Consider the following 18,953-nt stretch of genomic DNA (forward strand, 5'->3'; position numbering starts at 1 on the left):
GCCCGAACACCTGCCATAGGATTCTAATTGCTTAACGGCTCTATTGTGATGTCATCAGCCCATGTTAAGTCTATGGGGAAATTTTGACTAGTTTTTAATTAATAGTTTAAAAAGTATAAAAGTTACAAAGTTGAAAAATACAAAGCCCACATGTCCTAAGTAAGACCTACGTAACATAGTTTGAATGAAGTTTCTACGTTAAACGGTTTAAGCTGCATTAACTGCGTTAGAAGAAGAAGAATAAGAAGAAGAACTAGAAAAGCATTTCCTGAAGGAAATACAGTGCATGAAAATGCAAAAATATGATGTAAAATATCATACAGAGTAAAAACAAACTATATTGGTTGCTAAGTAGATGAGGTTTAATATAGTTGGAATGACTGAACAGTTAAATAGGTGGATAGTTTAAATGGTTAAATTATTTAGGTAGATAGTTGACAATAACTGACACTTGGAATGGCTCTAATGTTTGCTAGCAGTTATGCTAACTATGTTAACAAAGATAATAATGTTAACCAAGTTACTATGCTAACTAACATGCTAAAATGCTAGCATGTTAACTATGCTAACCATGTGACTTAGCTAACTTAGCTAATCATTTTAAGCAGTTTTGCTAAAAATGCTAACTAGCATGCTAACATGCTAGCATGCTAACCATGTGACTTAGCTAACTTAGCTAATCATTTTAAGCAGTTTTGCTAAAAATGCTAACTAGCATGCTAACATGCTAGCATGCTAACTATGCTAACCATATGACTTAGCTAACTTAGCTAATCATTTTAAGCAGTTTTGCTAAAAATGCTAACTAGCATGCTAACATGCTAGCATGCTAACTATGCTAACCATATGACTTAGCTAACTTAGCTAATCATTTTAAGCAGTTTTGCTAAAAATGCTAACTAGCATGCTAACATGCTAACTATGCTAACCATGTGACTTAGCTAACTTAGCTAATCATTTTAAGCAGTTTTGCTAAAAATGCTAACTAGCATGTTAGCATGCTAACTATGCTAACCATGTGACTTAGCTAACTTAGCTAATCATTTTTTGCAGTTTTGCTAAAAATGCTAACTAGCATGCTAACTATGCTAACCATGTTACTTAGCTAACTTAGCTAACTAGCTACAGTGGGTAGGAGTCATAGTTGATGACAAGTAACAGTTACAATGGCTGAACAGTTAAAAAGTTCAGTAGTTTAAAGGGTTAAATTGTTTAACAGTGAAATATTGTAGTGAGGACTTTTATTTTGAAACAGTTTTTGGCAGAGGAAGCAGTTGAACAGGATGTGTAGTCTTAATAGGGCCAGTTTGTATGCTTAAAGCCTGAGACTGGCAGTTGGTCCAGGTGGCCCGAACACCTGCCATAGGATTCTAATTGCTTAACGGCTCTATTGTGATGTCATCAGCCCATGTTAAGTCTATGGGGAAATTTTGAACAGTTTTTAATTAATAGTTTAAAAAGTATAAAAGTACAAAGTTGAAAAATACAAAGCCCACATGTCCTAAGTAAGACCTACGTAACATAGTTTGAATGAAGTTTCTACGTTAAACGGTTTAAGCTGCATTAACTGCGTTAGAAGAAGAAGAATAAGAAGAAGAAGAACTAGAAAAGCATTTCCTGAAGGAAATACAGTGCATGAAAATGCAAAAATATGATGTAAAATATCATACAGAATAAAAACAAACTATATTGGTTGCTAAGTAGATGAGGTTTAATATAGTTGGAATGACTGAACAGTTAAATAGGTGGATAGTTTAAATGGTTAAATTATTTAGGTAGATAGTTGACGATAACTGACAGTTGGAATGGCTCTAATGTTTGCTAGCAGTTATGCTAACTATGTTAACAAAGATAATAATGTTAACAAAGTTACTATGCTAACTAGCATGGTAGAATGCTAACCATGTTACTTAGCTAACTTAGCTAATCATTTTTAGCAGTTTTGCTAAAAATGCTAACTAGCATGCTAACATGCTAGCGCTAGCATGCTAACTATGCTAACCACGTTACTTAGTTAACTTAGCTAATCGTTTTTAGCAGTTTTGCTAAAAAGGCTAATTAGCATGCTAACATGCTAGCATGCTAACTATGTTAACCACGTTACTTAGCTGACTTAGCTAATCGTTTTAGCAGTTTTGCTAAAAATGCTAACTAGCATGCTAGCATGCTAACTATGCTAACCACGTTACTTAGTTAACTTAGCTAATCGTTTTTAGCAGTTTTGCTAAAAAGGCTAACTAGCATGCTAACATGCTAGCATGCTAACTATGCTAACCACGTTACTTAGCTAACTTAGCTAATCATTTTTAACAGTTTTGCTAAAAAATGCTAACATGTTAGCATGCTAACATGCTAGCATGCTAACTATGCTAACCATGCTAACTAGCTACAGTGGGTAGGAGTCATAGTTGATGATAAGTAACAGTTACAATGGCTGAACAGTTAAAAAGTTCAGTAGTTTAAAGGGTTAAATTGTTTAACAGTAAAATATTATAGTGAGGACTTTTATTTTGAAACAGTTTTTGGCAGAGGAAGCAGTTGAACAGGATGTGTAGTCTTAATAGGGCCAGTTTGTATGCTTAAAGCCTGAGACTGGCAGTTGGTCCAGGTGGCCCGAACACCTGCCATAGGATTCTAATTGCTGTGATGTCATAAAGGCCCAATGTTAAGTCAATGGGGAAATTTTGAGTAGTTTTTAATTAATAGTTTAAAAAGTATAAAAGTTACAAAGCTGAAAAATACATAGCACCCATGTCCTAAGTAAGACCTACGTAACATAGTTTGAATGAAGTTTCTACGTTAAACGGTTGAAGCTGCATTAAGTGCGTTAGAAGAAGAAGAAGAAGAAGAATAAGAAGAAGCCTAGGAAGAACAGTACAGTGCATTTTCATGCACTGTAAAAAGCCTTGGAATAACAGTACAGTGCATTTTCATGCACTGTAAAAAGCCTTGGAAGAACAGTACAGTGCATTTTCATGCACTGTAAAAAGCCTTGGAATAACAGTACAGTGCATTTTCATGCACTGTAATAAGAAGAAGCCTAGGAAGAACAGTACAGTGCATTTTCATGCACTGTAATAAGAAGCCTAGGAAGAACAGTACAGTGCATTTTCATGCACTGTAATAAGGAGAAGCCTAGGAAGAACAGTACAGTGCATTTTCATGCACTGTAATAAGAAGAAGAAGCCTAGGAAGAACAGTACAGTGCATTTTCATGCACTGTAATAAGAAGCCTAGGAAGAACAGTACAGTGCATTTTCATGCACTGTAAAAAGCCTTGGAATAACAGTACAGTGCATTTTCATGCACTGTAATAATAATAAAATGCCTTGGAATAACAGTACAGTGCATTTTCATGCACTGTAAAAAGATTTGGAAGAACAGTACAGTGCATTTTCATGCACTGTAATAAGAAGAACAGCGATAATAATCCATTGCATTTACATGCAATGCAATAAGAAGAACAGCGATAATAGTCCATTGCATTTACATGCAATGCAATCAAGAATTATGATCTATACACAAATCCGGCGAAACACGGAAGTAAAGCAGCGCCGCCATTACTGCGTTGCCTTGCTGCTAAGGGAGTAGCGAAGTAATGTGTTGGTCCCGTAGGCGGCTGTAGCAAACGTTAGCTGTAGATGCGAAATCTTCTTCTTTTTCTTAATTTTCATTTAGTACCTATGATGTTCAGTGATGCCGGAAAAAGCGTGTTGTGTGGTCGGCTGTTTTAACAGTACAAATATACAGACCTAGAATTAAACCGTTTGTGAAATTCACAAACCTTTGTTGCACATTGACTGCCCATGTTTACAGCCTTACGGATTACACAGAGTTCCTGGTGGAGGACCAAGATGTGTGTTAAAAGTGGATGAAATACATACTATTAATAAAATAATCCGGAATACCCGTAAGAACATGTATTTTACTGCTACAGTGGTCGTGGCTAACGGTGTGTTTCCACACAGCGAAACACCTCGCTATTTTCGGCCAGCGAAATTTCGCCTCGGGGGCGTGACGGCGAAACCGCTAACCTTTTGACTGCAGTGTCTAGCCAGTGGTGGCAAGCGAGCTAATTAGGCTAATCAGCTAATTCAAACGTTTAAGTACTTCATGAAGATATCCAGGGGTCTTTATGCCTCGACTAAGTTGATGTTGCCTATAAACAACAATTCATGTTCATAGAAACAACAAGGTCAATAAGACATAATATATTTCATACCTGTGTTGCAGCATGTAGCCTAGCTGTCTAGCTAGGTTTACAATGCAATCCAATGTCCTAAAATACTAGCATTTCGCCTGTCAGCTAGCTAAAAAGATCGAGTGCTTAAACTAACATATATAGTGGTCTATTTAGTGGTGTATGTGCTCTGACTAAGTTCGTGTGGCATATAAACCACAATTTGTGTTGATACAAGTGCCAATGTTCGTGTAGAAACATTTTAATCACATACAAATGTTTGTGTTACAGCTCAGGTATCGATAGTCTCCGCCATCTTGGTCAGACTTTTTTGTAACTCCCGCCTCCAAACACAAAGACGCGGACCTGATTGGTTCTTGAATGGTCCTCATTTAAATAAAGTTAAACTTGGGCCAACTTTGTTTCGCCTGCCTCGGCGATTCGCTTTCATTTCGCCCAACTAGGGCGAATTTCGTCTCCATTCAACCTCAATGAGAGCGACGCGAAATTTCGTTGTGTGGAAACACACCGTAATAGTTATTTGCAACTTCTGAAGCTTGTGAACATATTAGCAACACAGCTAGTAAGGACAGCATTCGGTTTTATTGTTGTCATTAATTAATACACGTCTTAATACATTATGTTGTCAATAAATTACCTTCATCGGTAAGTTTTGGCCACTGCCTGACATCATCTACCTAATGTTCCCTTTCACCTGACATTTTTTTCATGAGCAGGATCTCCTATTAGATATTCTATGACAGGATGCTTTCATTGAAAAATCATTAGAAGGCACAGGCAAGCGTCACACCGTCACACTCCGCAGGCACGCAGTAATGGCGAAAGGCAAGATGGCAGCACCCATAGAGTTTGTGGCGGATTGGTGTATGTTACAAAGAATCACTAAACAACTCAAAATATTTTGATAGGTCCACTTCCAGATACGTTACAAATAGCTACATTTGGCCTTGGAAAGGTCTACGCTCCCTGAAAACGTCTAACCATCTGCGACACATGGAAAATATAATGCTAACTGAAACTTGTGAACAAGCAATAACTTTCCAAGACAACATTAAACTATGAGGCTGAGGTAAATTCACAATCACACTCAGTGCAGATTCATTTTGGTATTTTTTGCAAAGGAATTCAAAACGGGCAGCTGCGGGAATGTGAATTTTTACAAGTTTACACTAAGCGCACCTCAGCAAGTCCTTCAGCGAGTCTATAGTCAGAGAGATACACTTTAGTGTAGCATGGGGCGTTTGTTAGCCAACATTTTCTTCTTTTCCTCAGTCATATCGCTGCTGCAAGCAGGCTATGCATAACAGAAAGTGAGAGAGATATAGCCCGCCTTCAGAAACAACTGATCTGCAAAAATAGCACAAAGAGTGGCCAATCATGCCTGTCATTGTCTGTCTTATCACTTTCTCTCTCTATCACTCTCGCATGAAATAGATCAATATAGTCTCACAAATTGACCCCCCCAATCCCCACCTCCGGAAAAAAAAACTCTTCGGATCTACGGATTTTCACTGAAAAAGCGACTAGTTTGCAGGTATGTTGTCGGGACAGCTCAGTAGCTTTAGTTCAGACACTTTGCTCAGTGAGTGACATTGCACTTTGCCCATCATTTCAAATATCACCCATAATGTTTTGGGGACATAGAAAATGACTCATGATACTCACCAATCTGCCCTGCCTTCACTCTAAATGGTACATCCAACTCACTCTAGGAAGAGAACAAAGAAAAAAAATACCAATGTTTTTCAGTTGTTCAAAAAATGTTTCATGCATGCTGGCTACAGTACATGGCCCTCCTGAAAATTCTAGAACAAATACAAATTACAGACAAATAGGCTGCAAATCTGATGACACAAAGGGTGACTTTTTGCTGGGCAATGTTCCTGTATTGTTGTTTCGGCATATTCCCATTCATATTGGGCAACCTTTTTTTCTGGAGAAATTTAATTATCAGTAGACAAATTATCGTGAACATCCATTCAGAACCCATTAAACCGGTTATATGGTTGCTCAGCAACATTGCTCAAAAAGTTGTAACACCTTTAAAGATAGCTTACCAGTAAAACACTAGTGTTTGGTTTATGCTTGACATTAATCATGAAGGTAAAGTGATAGTAGACTCACCAAAGCATTTTCTTTCACTCTCAGGTTCTCAAGGACAACATTGCCTGAAAATAAAGGTTAAAAGTATAATTACCTTATATTGTATGAAACATTTTGTGGGAATCAGTTTCACCATGAGTCAGCAATAGAGGGTCTGTTTGAAACGGAAGACAGCTGCCTGCTGCCTCCTTCCCTACATAGAGAGCTGTCTCACAAAACATGACTTAATAAACTGAATGAACTGATGACTGAATTAAATGCATCTTTTAAAAATGAGCGAAGCACTTTAGAATCTTTGGTTAATATGGTATGACGTTAGCTAAAGCCGGACGTTAAACTAAATTAGCTTACATAGGCTAACAGGCTAACGGTATAAATTCGTTTTATGGGCGGCAGATATACAGTTAAGAACAAAATTATTCATACCCTTGAATTATTCATTCTCTTGACCAATATGTTTGTTCTGACTGAAAATGACACTGCCAATGCCAAAAGGTTGTAAGACAATATGGTAGAAACATGGAATCAAAAAATAATAGTCTTGATCTTTTTTAGCATTTTTTATGAAAAATGCCGTGTCCAAAATTATTCATACCCTTTTTAAATAATCAATGGAAATATCTTTATTTGCATTAACAACTCTCAAAATGGTTCTTATAATACCTACCAAGCCTCTCCATGTCTCCACAATGATTCTAGACTGCACCTTTTTAACAGCAATCTGGGTTTTGAGTGAAGAGCGATTATTTGCCATCACTCTGTCTTTGTGCTCACTTTTTTTTACGGATTGAGGTCTGGACTATGGCTGGGACACTCTAAAATGTTGCCATTGTCCTCGGTTTACCATTACCGTTAATATTGGTCATATTGAGGAAAAGACAACGTCCAATCACTGGATAACAAGCTGGATGATTTTAAAGCCAGACTGGTGTTTCAACGTGATATCAAGAACTGCAATGTCTTTTTTTTTACGGAGACGTGGTTGGACTCCTCGATTACAGACTCTGTCATTCTGCCGGAGGGACTCCATCCATCTGCAGGATAGAACAACGGAGTCGGGCAAGAACAGAGGAGGTGGTGTGTGCATTCTGGTTAACAAATGCTGGTGTGTGGATGTACAAACGACATCGACAGGGTGCTCTCCTGACCTCGAACATCTCATGGTCAAATGCTGGCCTTTCGATCTACCCGGGGAATTCTCAGCAGTCTTTTTCATCGCTGTTTACATCCTACCACATGCTAACACCACACGGGCGCTGGACGACCTGTATGAAATTATTGATCGGCATGAAACTCTGCATCTGGAGGCCGCATTCATCGTGGCCGGCGACTTCAATAAAGCCAACCTGAAGAAAGTTCTACCGAAATCAACATGTGAGTTTTCCAGCTCGAGGTGATAACAACCTGGATAATGCATACACTCCATACAGCCATGCCTACAAAGCATGCCCTCTCCCAGCCTTTGGTAATTCGGATCACTCTTCAGTCTTGTTACTGCCCGCCTATAGACAGAAGCTGAAATGTGAGCGACCTGCGATTCGCTCAGTACAGCGCTGGACGGATCAATCAGATGCGTGACTGTTTCCACACAACAGTCTGGGGAGTTTTCCGGACGGCTGCTGATAACATCAACGATTACACTGAGTATGTAACGGGCTATATATGCAAATGCATTGATGACATTATACCGAGGGTGACCGTACAAACTTTTCCTAACCAGAAGCCATGGGTGAACGGAGAGGTATGTTCAGCACTCGGAGCTCGGACAGCTGCCTTCCATTCTGGCAATCCAAGTGAGTACAGTAAAGCACGTTATGAACTGAGAAAACCAAAGTGCCAAGAGACAGTAGGCCTACAGGGAAAAGGTGGAGTCACACTACACCGGCTCTAACACCAGAGACACGTGGAGTGGACTAAGGACAATTACAGACTACAGAGGAAGGACCGTCAGAGCAGAGGTGTCTGCTTCTCTTGCAGAGGAGCTGGGGCCTCATTACAGAAACTTCCTAACTCTGAAATCCTATCCTAACTTAAGTTAGGATGAGCAGTTAGGATTCTTTCTGTAATGAGGCCCCTGAACTCCTTCTATGCCCGTTTTGAAAATGACATCAGGTCAGAGTCTCTGTTAGAGCAAGATTGCTGCCCATTTCAGTTATCTGGAAGAGATGTGTGTAAATCATTTAGAAGGGTGAATACACATACATCTTCAGGACCTGACAACATCCCAGGTAGTGTTCTAAAGTAGGGCTGCACGATATATCTAAAATCTATCATTATCGCGATATCAACGCTTGCGGTGGACATACCGCAAATATTACTTAATGTTCGATAAATTTCGATACATTTTCTGTGCCGTGCGCATTCCATACAGTCTATGGTGTATTCACATTCTGAATGTCAACATATTTTACCAAACCGATGTCTTCATGCTCTACTAGAAGCCCGTCCCCTACCAGTTTAGGTGTGTGGTGTTTTAGGTGTTGAGGCGGGAGCTAATGTCGTGATGGCTGAAGATAGTGAGTCGAGCGAGGTACAGTAGGCTACACTTGGGTGAAGAGGAATTGGTGACTAAAAGGAAAAGCATGTCTGTTATATCGAAATATATTTTGGTTTTATTAGGATGACGTGCGTCCAAATGCGTCCTTCTCCACCGTGTTAGAATAAACAATTTCTTTCGTTATCGTTATAGGATCAGAAGATATCTGTCTTTCTTTCTTTCTTTCAAAGATATCTTTGTATTTCATGATTTGCATTTAGCAAAAGCCCCAGACAGCAACAGAGAGGTAATCAGGATTCGTTATTTGTAAAAGTTGTTTAGCCTACTTTGTTGGACTGTGCAATCGCAGCCCCTTACTTTCACTTTCCGCTGCACTCTTAGTCGGCATGCCAGTAGCCTAATAACGTGGGATGCGCAGCATATGAGGTTACAGACTGGGCTACTTAAGACCGCCGTGATATAGCTTAAGTAGCTTTTTTGCTAGGCCCAGCAAAGGCTGGCCATGTGGAATATTCCGCTGGTTGGTGCACAAGTGTTCAGATTGGCTGTCTTTTAGCTTTTACGAGGATTTTCTTGGATCTTCCACACAACTTCAATAGCCTGAGGTCTCTTAGCTGTCCACTTTCATCAGGCCATATATAACCTAGGCTACATAATATTTTATATTGTTTACGTAGAGAAAATTATACATTTATTTCTGTAATTATACATTCTCCCCCCCCCCCCAAACCTACAGTCTATGCTTGCAGCAAGTAGAATGGAGAAAAACATTAAATATTTAAATATCGCAAGTTATATTGTTATCGCAGTACTCAATAATGTTATCGCATATTGCATGTTTTCCTAATATCGTGCAGCCCTATTCTCAAGGCTTGCGCATCCGAACTGGGTGAGGTCTTTATGGACATCTTTAATCTCTCCCTACATCAACCTGTTATCCCCGCATGTTTCAAGAGGTCCATCATCATTCCAGCCCCTAAGAAATCAACAATGAGCTGCCTTAATGATTACCGACCTGTTGCCCTAACCTCTGTTGTTATGAAGTGTTTTGAGCGGTTAGTTAAAGATCATAATATTACATCCTCCCTGTCTTCTACATTAGATCCACTCCAGTTTGCCTATAGGCCAAACAGGTCCACAGACGATGCCATAGCATTTGCTTTGAACACTGCTCTCTCTCACCTAGATAAGAAAAAAGACCTATGTACGGATGCTCTTCATCGACTACAGCTCTGCTTTTAACACCATAGTTCCATCCAAGCTGATCATGAAATTGAGAGACCTGCACATCAGTTCCTCTCTATGCAGTTGGATCCTTGACTTCCTGACTGACAGGACACAGGCGGTACAGCTGGGTAACATCATCTCCTCCACTCTAACACTCAGCAGCTGGTGCACCGCAGGGATGTGTGTTAAGCCCCCTGCTGTACTCGTTGTATACTCATGACTGTATGGCAACTCACACCTCAAACACCATCATTAAGTTTGCTGATGACACTACCATAATCGGCTGTATCACGGGTGATGATGAGTCTGCTTACAGAGCAGAGGTGGCAACCCTGACATCCTGGTGCCAAGACAACAACCTGCTGCTCAACGTCAGCAAAACCAAGGAGTTGATTGTGGACTACAGGAGACTGCAGGAAGAGCACACACCCTAAAGATGGAGCCACAGCAGTAGAGAGAGTCACCTGCTTCAGATTCCTTGGAATTGACATCAGTGAGGGTCTGAGCTAGTCACACCATATAGGTATGGTCACAAAGTCAGCAAGACAGCGACTTCTTTCTTCAGCAGCTAAGGAAGTTTGGTATGGACGGTAAAATACTGACCAACTTCTACTGCTGTACCATTGAGAGCATCCTGACGGCAACATTACAGCATGGTATGGTAACAGCACCGCTCATGATCGCAAAGCTCTGCAAAGGGTGGTCAGGTCAACGCAACGCATCACAAGGACTGAGTTACCAACTATCCAGGATCTTTACAGCCAGCGGTGCAGGAGAAAGACCAAGCGAATCCTCGCTGACCCCAGTTATCCCAGCCACAGTGTCTTCACACTCCTACCATCTGGTAGAAGGTACAAGAGTATGCAGACTTGTACGAGCAGATACAGAGATGGCTTCCTTCCACAAGCCACCAGGATGCTGAACTGTAATTCTCTTCCCTATAGCTAATCAACCTCAAACCTCAGAACCCCCACACAGACACACAACATACCCCCTCCCCACACAAATACACACCATTTCATCATTACCCTTTTCATCACCCCCCCCCCACACACACACACACACACACAAATTACACCTTCTTAATTACTGCTTTCAATTTATTCTTTTAAATTGAGCTGGCTCTTGAGCTTAAGAATTTCATTACTTATAATTAATTTTAGAAGTACATGACAATAAAACTACTTGAACTTCAACTTTAACTTAAATGTTCAATGAATAAGTGAAAACGACCTTGTCTGCCTTGTCTCGGAATACACAGCGGGTGGAAATCCTGACACTCTTTCAACTACATAGTGAACCATCAAATACCCCCAGATTTCAGTGCCCATTAGTCCCAACATTTAGCAATATAATCAAACAGACCAAAAGTAAATTAAATCCCAAACCAAACCGAAAATCTTCTGATTTTGATAGCCTACCAGTTAGGGTTGCAAAGGGGCGGAACATTTCCGGAAACTTACCGGAAACTTTCCATGGGAAGTTAAGCTGGGGAATTTTGGAAATATTCCAAATTGGAAACTTTCATGGAATTAAAGGAAATTATGGGAATTAATGGGAATTTACGGGAATTAACTGGGAATTTTTGGTAATTCCCACTGTTTCATATACAGACATTAACATTTTGTTTCGTAATAAGCAATATGATTTGTTTGTTCTTATTTTCGCTTAGCTTAGCATACAAAGATAGCTAACATGCTAGCGGGAATCCCATTATCTGCCTATGGTTTACTAGCGTGCTAAGATAGCAACACTGAAACCACTGAACTGCCCAAGATACACCACGCCACTCAACAACAAAATCCAATTGGTTGGAACATTGACTGACAATCAGTTTGTTCAGTTAGAATCCCAGAAACTGGTAAAACAAATAAAAATATAATGACAACATACCACCCCAACCAAACCTTATAAATTATGTAAATTATATATAAATTGTCAAGCTTAATCAGACAGATTAATCGTCCCATTACAGTTTATGCAAAATGACGTACACCCATTTGAATGAGGACTAGGGTTGCAAAATTCCGGGAATTTTCAAAGTTGGAAACTTTCCATGGGAATTAACGGGAATATATGGGAATTAACAGGAATAAACAGGAATTAATGGGAATAAACTGGGAATTTTTAATATGGCAAGTTAGTCTATAACAGGGAACTTAAATGAAGTGGACAAAACCCCATCTTGCAGTCTAATATTAGTTAAAACAACCTGATTTAATAAAATTTCAGTCAAATTTCTACCCTGCACATATGTCAATCACATGCACACAGCTATCGGCATAGGCTGCTAGAAATAAAGGAAACCTATGGTGCGTTCATATGCATGGGGAAAAAATGTTCCAACCAATCGGATTTTGTTGTTGAGTGGTGTGGTGTATCTTGGGCAGTTCAGTGTTGCTAGTTTAGCATGCTAGTAAACCATAGGCAGAGAATGGGATTCCCGCTAGCATGCTAGCTAGCTTTGTATGCTAAGCTAAGCGAAAATACCAACATACAAGTCATATTGCTTATTACGAAACAAAATGTTAATGTTTGTATATGAAACAGTTTGTATGAATTACCCAAAATTCCCAGTTAATTCCCGTAAATTCCCATTAATTCACATAATTTCCTTTAATTCCATTAAAGTTTCCAATTTGGGATATTTCCAAAATTCCCCAACTTAACTTCCCATGGTAAGTTTCCGAAAAGTTTCCGGAAATTTACCGGAAATTTTCCGCCCCTTTGCAACCCTAATGAGGACAAAAGTGAGCAAGCCCATAACTGGGCAACTCCGTTTGCAAACTTCCCCCAGTTTCACACCAGTTATTCCCACATGAATTGACATTTTCACTGGGAATTTATTTTCCCCATGCACATGAACGCATCATAGGTTTCCTTTATGTCTAGTAGCCTATGCTGATTGCTGTGTGCATGTGATTGGCGTACTGTATGTGCAGGGTAGAAATTTGACTGAAATTGCATTAAATCAGGTTGTTTTAACTAAAATTATGCTACAAGATGGGGTTTTGTCCACTACATTTAAGTTCCCTGTTATAGACTAACTTGTCATATTAAAAATTCCCAGTTTATTCCCATTAATTCCCGTTAATTTCTGTATATCCCCAGTTAATTCCCATGGAAAGTTTCCAACTTTGAAAATTCCCGGAATTTTGCAACCCTACTACCAGTATGCCGCTCCAAACGAAACGCTTGTCTCACAATAAAAACGGACGTAAGAAATAAAGGCCTGCCTCGAACACAAGCCTGCCCCAAATTAAGGCCTGTGCTTTGCTAATGACAGTTCAGCTAGTATTAGCATGGTTATTAACTGCCACAAAAGGTTAAAGGTCCTTTGGTGTGACGGGAAATGTCATTTGGTGACACTTTGGCATGTCACACCATAGGACAAAGATGTCACACGATAGGACAATACCTCCTTAAGAAGCTATTAAAACAAATTAATAAAGTTTGTTAACATACTTTTTATTCTTTTTTGACCAGTTTTGATGATTTTAAAATTCAATAATGACTTAAATTCAAATGTTTATTGCTGTTTTTTGGAGACTACATAAAATGTTCTGAAGTGTTACAGTGGGCATTACTTCAAATTGGCCAGCTTCCCTCGAGGTCAGCGCGTGACATCACGCGGGATCACACGACTTTAATTTGTATTTCTCCAGTGACGCTGCAACAACCCAAACAATCGGCAGATGGCTCTTGTGAGCAGGGTGTCTCAGGGTGTCTATTTCTAAACTAGTCAGGGTGACTAGTTTAGAAATAATTTAATAGCCAGAAATATGCCTTCCCTGCCCTAATAAAGAAATATTTGGTTAACTCCATTTAGTGAATGATGAATTTGTGCGTAGCCCAGGCTATGTCCTTCATTTCTTCACGTCTTACAACATAAACAAATGCAATAATAGTCTAGTGAAGTCAGAAATGAGCCTGTCTAAATGCCTCTTGGAAATCGTGGCTTTGGTTTAATGCATGGGGTAACGTGACGTGCGTCAGAAAAAAGATGGGCCTGTCCCTCTCAAAACATGTTAAAATAGTGTGATTAGCAACCAGAAAGAAAAAGAAATCCCGGGGGACACACCCCCGGACCCCCGTGTTATTATTATTAGGCTATTATGACTGGCCTGCCCCCACTGCTAAAGAAAATCTAGAGGTACGGTCATCTCATTTAAATGGTGGGAACGTCAAATGTAACAAGTAGGCCTATAAGTCAGAAGAGCTACATATGCGACTGATTACACATTATTTCACCTGAACAGTGTTTGAATGTTTGTACTCACTGGAAATCTTGAATGTGCGCAAAGCACATATTCCATTACTGTTATTATCACAGATTTCGGATATTAGTCACCAACTGGCTAATGATGTTGTTATGCATGTACAAAATACAACATTTGAACACCCATATTGCTGCTGTTCATTGTATCTACAGCTGTTAATGTGACTCATATTTCAAGCCACATTTCTCTGGCCCCTCAGTTGTGATGCTTTTCATGAACTGGCCCCCATTACAAACTAATTGAATAGCCCTGACCTAGGCTATGTTATAGACGTTCTATGAGGCACCAGGTACTATGAGGAATTTTCATACGAGAGACGCCCTCATTGGTTGTTAGGATATGGAGTAGGGGATTGACAGCAACATAGCCAATCACATTATGAGAGATGCTGAATTTAACATCAACTGCGATGTTTGATTTTAAGCAACGGAGCGACAGAGCACCCACGGTATCGGCGCCTATGAGCCAGAGCATAGGGGAGAACCGGGACGAATGAAGCACTTTTAATTTAAACGTAATTTACAAAGACATCGTAAAACACTGAAAGTTAATATTTTGTCACTAGCAACATACATCTGTGCTTTGTCAAATACAGTTGCATGTATAGCTCTGAACAAAACCGGTCAAGAGTTATTTAAGGAGAAGTCGAACGTGAGTTTTATTTCATTCGTCCCTCCTGGCTGGGACAAATGAAACAGCATAGGGGACGAATTAAGCATCCTACAGCTTAAATTATGTAAACTTCCCACAACTTCAATATTTGACAACGCATCATGAATTGTACTTTAAGTATGTGTTATTTTAGATGCTGCTGGGCTATATGTCTTGGTTCATGTCTGTTCAATTCATTGCCATCATGGTGAAGCGTGTAGCCCATCTCGCTGTTGCATCCATTACAAACAAACTTGCAATGTGAACGTCTGGGATTGGGGAGAGCACTACATGCTCTACTGAATAAGCCTGAAGTCAAACCTTTAAATGAAAAACACTCTTTAATAATCAAAAAAATAAACCGCTAATGAAGTAAACTTGTGACCATCAAAAAACATTTATCGCCTGTAACTCCGTGATAACAGGACGTAACAGGAAGGCATTTGGCTGAGCAACGGAGGATAATATGCTCTATATTTTGTCCAAATGATGTCTGTCTATCATCGTTACACTCGGACAAAACCGGAATGTTTCATTCGTCCTGCTTTTCTTCTACGGCTGCAAACGGGATTCACTGGACACCAGGGGTGAAAGTAGTTTTTATTTCTTGGTGGTACTATGATATAGAGTTATAATGCGCGCCCAGAGCGCGCGCCGAAAATTTCACTTAGCCTAATTATTTATTATTTATTTATTTGTTTATTTACTGTATTATAGTCTACTTATCAAGCATTCACTAGGACTTCTTATCACTCTAGTATCACTCTTTAACCCACCTGCATCTGTTTTTGATTATGAATAAATTGCAAACACTTAATTTCAACATTTATTTATTTATTTAACCTAGTTACTCTGCTCGCTCCCACTTCCAATCAGTTTTTTTTTATATAGGCTACTGTATATCATGAAAACACGTTTCTTTGAGTCATGCCTTTTTATTTGGGAGACTGCAACATACTTCTGTCCGCTAAAACACTTTCATTATTGCTGCGCAAGATCTGGTTAAGCCGTACACGCACTGTCTGTCTCCTGTCTCTCCAGCGAAACACTGCACACATAAAACCAGAATAGGCTATTGAAACATCAACATATTTTTCTTTAGCCTGTATGTTTTTTTTTTATTTGGGAGACTTTCCAAGAAACGTCCGTCTGCTAAAACACTTTGGATATCAGTGCACGTTGGAGCAATTACTGTAGGCTACTGTACGTGCGCTATAGCTTGCTCGTTGTCTGTCCAGCTGCACGGGAGGTTTAGACACAATTCAGATACAGTTCAGAACGATGTATATGAAATATATTTTGGGGGAAACGTGTTGCTTCTGGTAATTTGACGTTAGCAGTTGTGTTGTCATGCTGAAAGTGCTATATTTTTCAGAGACAGTATAGTTTTCTTTCCGGTACGGCGTACCCTCTCCAAATATTTTAGTGGTACTCCGTACCGGCCAGTACCGGCTTACTTTCACCCCTGATTGTAATGTAGTCTAACTTGTGCAATCGGCTGAGGTGCAGTGGCTGCAGGACTAAAGCGAGCGAGAGATGCAAGAGTGGAGAACAGCTCAGCGCTTGCTAGAGATTACATTTTTTTTAAAGTGCCAGTACAAATGGCTGGCCGCCAATTGAAGAGCCATGGCCTAGGTGGTCGCAAGTCGCAAAAGTAAAGCAGATAGAAAGAACTCACGCAAATCTAGCCTACAACACGCAGACAGCTTCATGCGCAGGAGAGAGAGAGCGCGTGCACAGGTGTTTTATGATTGTTGGCTTCTGATGGTATCTTGCTAATTCACTGAAGAAAGACTTATGATTATGGATAGAAAGAACATTCCTAATGTTTCGGGCCTACCCGTGTGCGCCCTTTTCCTCCTCTCACAGGTTTAAAGGGTAACAGTGACTGGTGGTCTATTTTAAGCAAAGGATGACGCAGAGGTTGGTGTGAAAAAGAAGAGGACTTTTATTTGGTCCAGTAAACAATACAAAAGTAGCCTACAAAAGTGTCAATAAACAATGCAAAAGTACAAATGGCAATAAAAAAGTGTCGACAATAATAAAATGTCCATAAGGCTAAAGGCTCTTAAATTTACAGCAGAGAGAATCCTTGGGATTGGGAAGTCTTGCGTATTGTACGCAGTAATTCGGTGATCTTGTCAACACAGTCTTTCATTTCCTTCCTGTCCACATCCTGTCCATTTTGGGTAGGCCTAGGAGTTACGTGACCAACTTTTAAACATTTCTCGGGGGAGAAACCCCTGAATCCTCTCCCACATAGGACATTTCATGTCTGGGCTTAAGTCTGCAATGTGTTGAGCTCCTAGCAACGTGCCTGCCTAGTCCTACCATGCACAAAAGCTCAATTTAATTGTAAATTCTGTGAAACATATGCATACTTTGCTATTGTTTCAACCAGCCTGTTGTCCATAGCCTGTCAAGAGAGTGGCGCCGGAACGATTTTAAGGCTATTTCGCATAGGCTACTTAATGGTGCTTTTTATTTTTACATAACCTACAATGGCCAGTTCCAACAAAGCCGAAATTACTCCTTTTGAAACAATGAGTGAGCAGGCCGCGCGTTTGTATGGTTATATTGCTTGACATGGGGGATCCCAAGCAGCTTTGTCAAAATGTTAAAAACTATTTTGGCATAGCCTATAAGCAGTTTAATTAAATGTAATGTTAGTTGTAAACAAACGGGCTACTTGGTGAGGCTTGGCCTCACAGATGCGCTCATGCCTTAGATGGCAAGAAAAATCTTCACGATATAGGCCTATTAACTGACCGCCCGATTCACGTTGGCTGGGGGGCAGGGGGGGCCATCAGACATTTGTGCCCAGAGGTCTATGAATTGTTAATCCGGCCCTGCCCCCAATGAATCCCAACATTCCACCTCTGGGACAGCTTAAAAGAAGTTCGAGAGGACTCCTAACTCACTAAGACCTATTTACAAACCTCTTTTCAAAGCGATGCTTTGAAATCCTACGCGGCAGGAGCTTCCATTCGCGAGGAAGCAATGCATTGTAGGCATAACTAACATGCAATAAGACCAGCAACAACAACCAAAACTAAGCTACTCATTGTCAAAATGTAAATTAAATGTAACGTTATTGTGAATCAAATTAAAATGTTCTCCTCTTTGCAAACGTAGGCAAAGGCATAGTGACAGATTAATTTAATAATGTTACAAAGATACTGCATCAATCCGTATGTTTCATTAGGCTACTAGGCTATTTGTTTTGCCTTACTCTTGATTCATTTAGGCTAGGCCTTTTTATTCAGTTATTCATCATCTTCCGTCCTTGTGTAGCGCACGCATTCTGAGACCTGTTACCTGTCACTCATCATCATAAGGGAGGTGTTAGGAATCATTCCCGCGTTACAATCATAAGCCAATCAAGGTGGTCACTTCAGTCAAGCTTGTGCATGAGTAATGACGTCATCCATAGCAACGAAGACTCACTGTTAGTTCAGGAGTTGTCATTTTTCCTTACTAAGAGTAGGTCTGAAAGGCTTTGTGAATAACTTAATAAGAGAAACTCCTAGCTAAAATCTTTTGTTGCTATTTAGGAGTACTCCTAGTGGTAAAGTAAGTGAATATGGCCCCTGGTGTCTAACCCAATGCATAGCCCATTTACACAAAATAATGGTCGAATATTACTGATGTTATTTAAGAACATGCAGTGCGCGTAGGGCACCAAAAACATCTTGCTTGTATAAAAATCATCATACCCCATATTGTGGCGGGTCTGTTATTTAGCCTACTTACTGTAGGCTGCGCAAACCACAGGCCTTTATTTTGGACAAGCCTGCATTCGAGGCAGGCCTTCTGTTGAAGAATTTTAAATAAAGTCTGCGCCAACAGTAATCCTCCTACCCCCGCTACCACAGCTGTGGATAGTGTGGCATGCTCACGTGTTATGTCTCCTTCTTGCAAACTTGACTAGGCCTATAGCGCAACCATTTACGTCTTTATGAAATAACAACTTGCCAGGGACAACAACCTCCTG

At 40.0% G+C, this 18,953-nt stretch overlaps 1 protein-coding gene across 4 annotated transcripts in view; it reads right to left on the minus strand.

Moving 5' to 3' along the window:
* The window catches only part of vps13c (vacuolar protein sorting 13 homolog C), a 392,379-nt gene that overhangs the window by 363,221 nt on the left and 10,205 nt on the right, over positions 1 to 18,953 (minus strand). For all 4 annotated transcript variants that reach the window (XM_042061414.1, XM_042061415.1, XM_042061412.1 and 1 more), the window contains exons 2-3: positions 6,326 to 6,369; positions 5,867 to 5,909 (exon numbers count right to left, since the gene is read on the minus strand). In XM_042061414.1, coding sequence (XP_041917348.1) covers positions 5,867 to 5,909; positions 6,326 to 6,369 — 87 coding nt within the window. The remainder of the gene's footprint in view (positions 1 to 5,866; positions 5,910 to 6,325; positions 6,370 to 18,953) is intronic.

This window comes from Alosa sapidissima, chromosome 14, assembly GCF_018492685.1.
Source record: "Alosa sapidissima isolate fAloSap1 chromosome 14, fAloSap1.pri, whole genome shotgun sequence".
NCBI lineage: Eukaryota > Metazoa > Chordata > Actinopteri > Clupeiformes > Clupeidae > Alosa > Alosa sapidissima.